We start from the raw sequence: 10,000 nt of genomic DNA, 5'->3' as shown, positions 1-10,000 counted from the left end.
CTCCCTCAGCAACAACGAGCTAGGGATCGAGGGCATGAATTCTTCATAATTCTGTCTGCATACATCCCAGCATTTATTTATTTACTGAAAACCCTTCTGCCACGTCAACATCTAAGGTCATTAGCAGCATATATAAAATACTAAGGTCATTAGCGGCCTATATAAAAAGGTGGGGCTTGGGGGCAAAGCCCCATAATGCTGTGTAACTTTTTGGTTCAGTAAGGCAATGCTGTGGATCTCCAGAATGGTCAATGATTAAAACAAACAATGTACCAGACATCAAAAGTTACACAGCATTATGGCAAAGTATGGTGACAAAAAGGAAATTTGGATAAGTGGACAGAAGAGGATGAAGAAGAGAAGGAAAGGGAAAGAGAGAGAAATAAGACCCTTAGTTGAGGCGAGGGCTGACGTCCAAGGCAGGGCTGATCCCTACATTGGGCCTCAGAGTCTGCCCCCCCCCCCGGCAACAACGAGCAAGGGATTGGGGGGGGGGGGTACATTCCAGTAGATTGTTAATGGTTAAAAGCAAAATAAATGGGCTAGACATCTAAGGTAGCACTATAGTAAAAGCACTGTAGCACTATAATAAATGTTAGTGAAGGGTGGTTGAGTTAATGATTAGTTGTTAAAGCTGGGTTATGGAATTGGTGAGTGAATGGGTTAGGGTCGGGTGAGGTAATGTAAAGGGGTAAGATTAAGTAAAGGATATATATGCGTTTGAGGAAGGAAAACAGGTTGTCTAAGCAGAAAGTGTGAGATTCTGTAAGATTGTCTGATAGGTTGGGATGTCTATGTAGGGAGGATAGATGGGGGAAAGTAGAGGTACGGGCTGCTTCAAAAGCTGGGCATGATCATAGAATGTGTGGGACTGAAAGAGGAACATTACATAAGGAACATAGGGGTGGATCGCTTTGTGACATCGGGTAGGAGTGTGTTAGACGGGTGTGGCCAATGCATAAGCGGGCGAGAGCCGTCTCCCAACGTCTGTTCCGATGAAATGGAGCTTGCCAGGAGGAGATTGATAGTTTTACTGTACGTAATTTATTAGTGTGGAGACTTGACCAAAAATATTGCCATCGATTAAACAAGAAGGTCTTAAAGTGTGGGTAATAATCCGTGGCTGGGATACGTGAGAAAGATGATTGGTTTGATGTGGACATAGTATCTGCCTGTTCATTGCCGGGGATTCCAACATGGCTGGGTACCCAGCAAAATTTGTTTTATGACGTGTGGACAGGTAGAACAACCAGTTCTGGATCTTACAAACAAGGGGGTTGGTCGTGTGTATTGACTTTATGAGAGTTAATGAGTTACGGGGGTCAGTAAAAAAATGTAAGAGGAAGAGGGGAGTGAGTATATGTTTTAAGACAAAAGGGAGTGCATGCAGTTCTGTAATAAGGACACTGGATTCAGGAGGGGTATTTGAAAGTACGAGTTGGGAAGATTACTGCAAAACCAGCACCGGAAGTGGCTTTGGAGCCGTCAGTGTAAACGTGAATACTGGAAGAATGAATGGAGACATGGTCAAGGAAATGGGTGAGAAGGACAGCAGGAGGAATATTTGATTTTGGTGGGTCAGGGAAGACAGAGGAGCAAACATGGGGGTAAGGTATAAGCCATGGAGGGACTGAATGGACAGAGAACGGGAGAGGTCGGAGATGGGGAAAAGAGGAATGGGAGAGGAGGGTAACCATGCGAGTGGAGAAAGTAGTAGGTAAACGTGGAGAAGCAGCAAAGGTAGGAAGTAGGGATCGTGGGATAGTTAGTTAAGTGAGGGGAAGTTGGTGGAATCGAGCATAACATCGGAGAGAGATGGTATGCCTGATTCAGTGTATAGGCTCTCTCCACTGGAGAGGAGCGGAAGGCACCTAGGGCTAAGCGAAGACCACAGTGATGGATTGTATCAAGATGGGCAAGGAGAGAAGTTGAGGCAGAGGAGTAGATATGGCATCCATAATCGAATGGAGAGAGGATCAGGGTGACATGAAGATGAAGGAGAGTTTTTCGATCTGAGCCCCAGGATAAATGGGATAGGGTTTGGAAGATTCGGAGACGGCGGCGAGCTTTTTCTTCGATGTAAAGAATATGGTCTCGCCCATCCCAGTAGATTAGCATTAATTTATTTAGAAATGAACCATCTTCATTTCGTTTTTATACTAAGTTCTTAACTCTGGAACTGGAACTCCTGTCTGGTTCATTTGTTGCTCCATTTCACTTTTTCAATGTGACCTATCACAAATCATTATGTACCAATTTTATCAACCACAATGTAAAATGCCCAGGATGAATAAATACACCATGTATTCTCAAAAGTTTCATTACGAACATGCATATAATTAAGCTTCCTGACTCATTTGATGCCAGTATATCGTAGAAAAAAATCAGCTGATGTCTGCACTTCAGTTATGCGTTTGGGTGATATTAAGACAATCCTCACTCGTTCATCTTAACATTTCCATTTGCAGGTGTGTTATTACTCATTCAAATGTACTTTTGAGCTACAGTAAATTACAAACTTCACTGTAATTGTGAAAAAAATGCATGATGCCAAATGTGTACTCGCGACTTGACACTTGTGACCACACTGACCTTATCACTATTCATTGGACTGGGTACAAACACGCTGAGGGAGCATCACATGCCACTTTTGAGTATTCTGGTTACAATATAAAACTCCTTCATTATTTGCACACAGTAGGAACATTGCCATTGCTTTTTCTTTTTATCTCATGTAACAGTAGCCAAGATGCCATTTCAATCTTTCAAAAGACAAAAGGTAAGAAATTCACTCACTACACATCAATAAACACTATGGCATTCTTTTAATTAAATATATGTATCCTGCCAAGAACTACCATAATGATGTTTAAGAAAATGAAAATCAAAATTAAACAGAAAACATTCATGCACTGGTGGTATCTGGGATGCTAAAAGGTAATGATGCACCCTCGAACATTAGGAAAAAAAGGTTATTATTACTTTTCTGTACTGAGTGTGCAAAGATTATGACGGTTCATGACTGAGACTTCCTGACCGAAAAAAAAGTATTCTTGGGTTAGCATATCCACAACAATATCTTATCAAATGACAAGGCAACATCACAAAGTATTTTTAATGGGTCTACAAAATTATCACATACACAAATTTCCCGAAGGTACAAATCCTTTCACACTGTGGTAGCATCTCCCTAGTACTTGAATGAGGGGATAAAACAAGCAATATAATCTGAGTATATCCATTTATAATAGGTTTGTGGCTAAAAGGGGGGAAAAGCGGATGGGGCACTGGCATGAACCCGATCCATATTTGTGTGTTCATGTTTGTGTGCAAATGTGATAGCTGCACATATGCACATATTTTCTAATGTTTGAGCTAATTCATGAGAACTGCCATAATACTAGTCTTTGAAAGTAATGCAAACAAACACCATGAACCTGTAAGCTACCTTGTTTAGGGCGTCATGTATTATAAAGTTTGAAGGGGTTGTTCTGACTGGTAGCGAGTGATAATAGCTAGATGAAACAACTGACCTAACATACTGCAATCAAAGGATGACCCAAATTGAGCATACATAACCGTATAAAGCTTTCTACCAGAGCAGCTGACTTTCAACTCTCATCAACTCTCAAAAGAATAATGGGAATGGAGGAAGGGAAAATGAGAGAGGGATATGAATAAAAATAAAATGTACAAAAGTGACTTTACATTTAGATATTCATTATTGCGAAATTTGTTTTGCAAATAAAGTATAAAACATTTAGAAAAAAATCAACAAGTTAAGTCTCTTGTTTATGCAACTATTCTATCCTTTGCCAGCATTCACCATCAAGCTATACATGAAGGGAAGGAGGCTGAACATAGTGGTAAAAAATATTGACATTATTAATCACAAGTTTTGAATGGCATTATATCCTAGTCTTCAAATCGTACAAAACCACACTCCTTGTAATATACAGTAGCATCTTATCTTACCAAATTAAACCTATAATATCAATTAGCTCTATACACACACACAGGCCTGAAGAAACCTTACCATTAGTTCCCAATACAACCTTTAAAATAAAAATGGTGAAAAAAGGCCAGGAATTCTCAAAACTTGAATGGTGTTACAATTATGCACCTTATGTATAAAAGGAAACTGACCAGGTTGTGTCCGCTAAGCCATAACCTGTAATATTGCACCATGCAAAAGACTGATTGTACTGGTCTCAATGGCAAGGCCTCATTAGGGAATCCTTTCGTTCTTTTAGGTGTGACAACAAATGCCGCAGGCACTTTTAATTTGTTACTTTTTTTATTCATTTATTATTTTTCTGTAGCAGTGAGGCTGACAATATCTGAGCATCCTGAAAAGGTCTATGCTCTGCCATGCTCCCGTAACTACAAGCTGGAGAACCATATTGCAGAAAATAGTTTTTGCTTTCCTTTTTTGGTCGTTGACCCATTCATTACCTCTCAACACAGTTCCTTGACATTTTTCAAAAAAATGGGACCACACAGTTTCTCCCTTTAAATGATAATTTGGTGCCTATTACCAGTTAGGGTAGCATAGAGAGCATCCAGTGTGGCCAAAGACACCTGGTGTGTGCACACACATTAAGACACATAGCTGGAACTATAAGGTATAATTTCAGTGGCACAATTTAATGATTTACAATTTTGTTTTTGTAAGTTGTTTATGAATTTTCCTTTTGCAATTAGGCTGTGGTTTGGAGTTTTTAATCTTACTTTTTATACCTTAACACATAATTGTTTATATTATTAAAAAATACATTTTATTTTTCCTATGCCACAAAAAGCTACCTCTACATTGGACTTGATAAATAAAATATTGTGTATATATGCCATTACATAGTAAATATTGTCCAAAAATAATTTTCACTTTAACTGTAATCAATAATTTACATAGAAAAAGTATTTTAATGGTTCATGAAATAATTTCATGATAAAAGAACTTGTATTATGTGGGCTTATTTGTAAAACCAAATTGCACACTTTTTAAATTTTATGCTTGACTACCCACATTTGCTTTGAACAAATCAAAAACTGTGGCTAAGCCCATCTCTAGCTTTATGGCAAGGTATAAAAAATAAAAGATAAATAAAAATAGAATACAGATAAATAACTTATCCCTTATATAGTTAGACTGCCTCAGTGGTTATGAGAATCTGAAGAAAACCACCTCTTTTCATTGGTCCTTAATAGTATGTACATCAATTTCATTTTCCTTCAATCCATTCTAAATGCACCTAAGACTGCATGTATCTGCGTGATACAATCCCATATTTCTTGTAAACCTTAACTAATCCAGGCAGGAATGTAGTAAATCTTGTTACAGGATCTGGCAAAACCCTATTCTAACTTGTGTCAGTCAAGAGCTGAAACACTACACACTCACTTATACTTCCCCCCCACTTTGCTGCCAACTGCATAGAGATCTGCCTTTTGCTGTACCTGAGATTACTGATAATGTTTCCTTCAAATGAACTGCTGGCATGTAGCCCATTTTTTCCTTTAATGATTTGATAATTCTATTACATGTTCAATATTTTTCCATGCAAACACATCTTTTAAGGCAATTTGGAATCAATAAGCAAAATAAGAATACATACTTTTTTCGAATTATATCTTTTCATTTTTTTTATTTGGAGTTGCATAAAGAGAGAGCAAACACAGTTTGCCAATCCCAAAAGCCTGTTTAGCTATCAAGTGTGTTGCAGTCCACTAAAGTAAATGATAAAACATGACAACATGTCTATACAAAGATTTACAAATTTACAAAAATGGCCTCATGTTTTCCAAAGATTAAAAAGTGAGCTTTTTAACTTAGAAGTAAAGACAGAGGTAAAAGAAATTATGAAGACAACAAAGATACAGCATGATATCAGCCAGCTGCTACATAAAGGACTATGCTTCTAACTGGAACTCAAAAAGATGTCCATGTTTATTGCTGTGGCTGATAAACACATACCCATTTACAGCTCACTTTTAAGGAGTCTTTTGGAGTGATAAGAAATGAATGCATGAGAAGGAGATTACTGAGGATTAAACAGGATGTGAGAAATTAGTAGAGGGTATATTCATTGTTCAAAACAACAATAACAAGAAAAGATGAATAAAAACACTGAAAGTGAATGAAACAAATGTGTAATCTGATATGTGATTCAAGTAGAAATTGAATTGATATAAGATTGTGAAAGACAATAAAAATGGATAAGAAAGTGAATCAATCCAAGAAAAAGTAACAAAGTATACATAACAATCATGCAATCTTCTGAGTATTACAAGTTATTAATAAATATTCAAAAGGCAGTTTAAGAAAAAAATAACAATATCTACAATAATAATTATAACTAACATTAGTTTCATGATTGTTATCATTAGTGTCATCAACATTACCAACATCATTCTTATGATAATGACAATGGCAACAATGACTATAAAAAGAAGATAATAACAAAACTGATAACTGCCAACCTGGAGGCAAAATCTACATATCGAAACCATGTGTATGTATGTACAGAAAGCATGTTTGTGTGTGTGTAGACTGAGAGAAAAAGAAGTCATTCACCAGCACGAGCATAACGGTAAAGAACCAACACAACACTTTCTATCATATACAAGTTCCAAGTTGAGCATGAGGTGAAACAATACACAATGCACTTACAAGTGTATGCTTTCTCCAACACATTTTTTTCTGTTTGTTAAAACAAATTTCCTCTCTCTCTATCTCAGCATATCTTTGGTGCAAACTCCAAGTGTCTGTAAATGCCATAAATAGGAAACATTCCATTTTGTAACAATCTCCTAGAAGGCAGTTCTTTTATCTAATTATTTTTCACGTCCTCTTTTTTAAGCTCCTTCCATCAATCCACATGCACTTCCATGAGAAAAGAAAGGACCAGCATTATAAGCATAAAAGTATATTACCACGTCATAAAATTTATCTTACAATGGGACTGCATTGGCAATAATCTACATGAAGCATGTCTATTACTGAAGGTTGGGGGAGGATTTGCATATGGAAAAGTCACTGCTTAAACACCTGGCAGAAAGGAAAACTGAGAACATTTTCCTCTTCTCAGAAAATTTCATGTATAAACACAAATACAGCCACAGTATCAGCCATACAAAGTAACTATCACCATTTACCATGTCTCTTTCTCACAAAAATATGTCTGCACGCAGCAGGAGAAACACTTCCAATGACTTTTGCCTTTCTATGATTTCTGCTTCGGTAATTTCTTTTCCCTGAATATCATGTATAAATCATACTTTGGTCACAGACACTACATCTGTCTATAATCCCTAATTGCGTACCATAATATATATAGAGAAAAAAATCAGGGCAACTGTACCCTGTTTTAAAATTTGCAAATATAAAAGTAGTATCTTACACATCTCTTGACCAAGATTAAAAATAATATTGATAAAAAAAAGTAATAATAAATAAAACCTTTCATATGAGCTTCTTTGCAATTTATATCTTAATCCTTCAGAACACACAAATGGAGCATATCTATTCTGAATACTGTATTCATGCATTATCACCACTGAGTTAATTTCAAGTCACATTCAGTAACAAGAGCTTCTTGTATGTTTATATTTCCATTCATTTGTCCTTCTTTGTTACTAAATGTCATGACCATTTTTTAAATTGATGTTGGTTGGCTATTTTGCATTTCCACCAAGAAAGTGAATAGATGTTATGACTGCTATAATCACAATCAACTAACCCACATGAGCCTACTGAACAACAAGTCCATTTAAATATAATACCGATTTCCTGTGAAGGTTTTCTACAAGTCTACACTCAGTGGTCATTGAGGGTTAAGTAGCTTCCAGGCACAGAAGCTTAGTCCTTGACCTGACGTCAGTGTAGGTCAGTCAGTGTAGAACTTTCCAGTTCCTACATCAACAAACAGAATACTTAAGAGAATGCAGGATAAAGTTCCATGTCATTAGAGGCAGCCGACCTGGGCTTCATTATTGAGGGTCAGTAAGCCACAGCGGCTTCCTTGTACTCTGATCCCTCCAGGGTGAAGAAGTCTTCCAACTTCCACTGAAGGGTCTCAAAGGTTGGTCTCTTCATGGGGTCCTTGTGCCAACATTCAACCATGATGTCGTAGAGAGCTGGTGGACAGCCAGGTGGTGGAGGCATTCGGTACCCATGCTCCACCTGGTGTAGCACCTCTGCGTTTGTCATACCTGGAAAGATATCATGAATGAACGATGAATTAGCGCAGGATATATCAATTAAATGATAGGTCAATTTACAGCAACTTAAAATAACTAGAAAAATTTAAGAACAGAATTTCCACGGAAACGCACCTGGATATGGTATGCGGCCATATGTTATTAGCTCTGTGAGAAGGATACCAAATGACCAGACATCACTCTTGATGGAGAACTTGGAGTAGTTTGCTGCTTCAGGGGCTGTCCACTTGATGGGGAAGCGTGCACCCACTCTTGCCTCATATTCATCCTCCTGGTGATCCAACAGAGACAGATTTAATATGAGTTTTATCAATGTTGGGTGAGTATTTTCTACATCAAGCACTGCTACAAATATTCAAGTTCTTTTCTACTAAATGGCAAGATTTATTATACTTTAACTGTTATCTTGTTGGACACATTTTCTTCACAATGGCTTGCCATTTAGATACAGACACACATACACACACACATAAATCTATATACATACACAAACAGTGGATGGATGGATAGATGAATGGGTAAACAGATTGATAGTTAAACTGACTGACACTGATATTATAAATATAAATATAAATATAAATATATAAATATAAATAAATATATATATATATATATATATATATATATATATATATATATATATATATATATATATATATATGACTGCAAGTATGATTCAATATGTATGCATTAATAATAGCATATTGTAATACTGCACAGAACATATGTATAATACAAAACAAACATACATAGATGGGCAGCCAGAAAGACAAAGACAGATACACGCACGTGCACACGCACACACAAACAAAACACACAGACAGACAGATGCACACATACAGATATATATTCAATGCCAGTAAATCTTATGTGGAAGTAAAATAAGGAAAAAAGTTCATATCAGTCACAGAACTGGACAATATATTACATTTGCCTTCCACTATTAATGCATGTAGCTGATGGCACATAACTAAATCATATCTACATTTCCTTGCATTAAGGAATGTATATACTAACTATATATAATTCAATATAACAACATTAAATATAAAATTAATTAAATGTGAATGTCAATACCATTATCACAACTGTCACACTGGGCAACATTTTCAAATAATTCGGCCTCACATTTTAAAGCAATCTGATAACAATGACATTGCACAATAGGATACTGCTATACATATAAAATACAAGAAAAAGTGACCAACATCAGTGCACACAAGTTCTAAAACAATAGTGACTATGGACTTCATGAAAAGTTCAATCAACAAGAAATATAATAAAGGTGATAATAACAATGAAAACAAAGACTTTGGAAAAAAGTCGTAATAAAGAAAACAAAATATACTGATGGCAAAACTGGCAGCATATAACAAGGGAAGTGCAATACACATTTAAAATCCACTTTCCCAATTATTAACTACTTTATATCAAAATACTGTGTGTGTGTGTGTGTGTGTGTGTGTGTGTGTGTGTGTGTGTGTGTGTGTGTGTGTGTGTGTGAGAGTGTGAGTGTGAGTGTGAGTGTGAGTGTGAGTGTGAGTGTGAGTGTGAGTGTGAGTGTGAGTGTGAGTGTGAGTGTGTGTGTGTGTGTGTGTGTGTGTGTGTGTGTGTGTGTGTGTGTGTGTGTGTGTGTGTGTGTGTGTGTGTCTGTGTCTGATGACATTTACTCCTGTCTTAGTTATTAAATCTACTTTACTCCATATCCCCCAAAATAAGCATTCCAGTGCTTCAGCCAATATGATTCTAAGCAAATCTATCTCACAAAGAAAAGACAGAG

At 36.7% G+C, this 10,000-nt stretch overlaps 1 protein-coding gene across 2 annotated transcripts in view; it reads right to left on the bottom strand.

Annotated features, from left to right (window-relative positions):
• Positions 1-2,304: 2,304 nt before the first annotated feature.
• LOC125040942 (tyrosine-protein kinase Src42A-like) overlaps positions 2,305-10,000 on the bottom strand; it is a 45,750-nt gene continuing 38,054 nt past the window's right edge. For both annotated transcript variants that reach the window (XM_047635736.1, XM_047635737.1), the window contains 2 exons: positions 8,335-8,491; positions 2,305-8,211 (listed from right to left, as the gene is read on the bottom strand). In XM_047635736.1, the coding sequence (XP_047491692.1) occupies positions 8,000-8,211; positions 8,335-8,491 (369 nt within the window). In that variant the 3' untranslated portion in view covers positions 2,305-7,999. The remainder of the gene's footprint in view (positions 8,212-8,334; positions 8,492-10,000) is intronic.

This window comes from Penaeus chinensis, chromosome 29, assembly GCF_019202785.1.
Source record: "Penaeus chinensis breed Huanghai No. 1 chromosome 29, ASM1920278v2, whole genome shotgun sequence".
Lineage (NCBI taxonomy): Eukaryota > Metazoa > Arthropoda > Malacostraca > Decapoda > Penaeidae > Penaeus > Penaeus chinensis.
The sequence above is the reverse complement of the archived record's forward strand: the minus strand, read 5'-3'. Positions and strand labels throughout refer to the sequence as shown.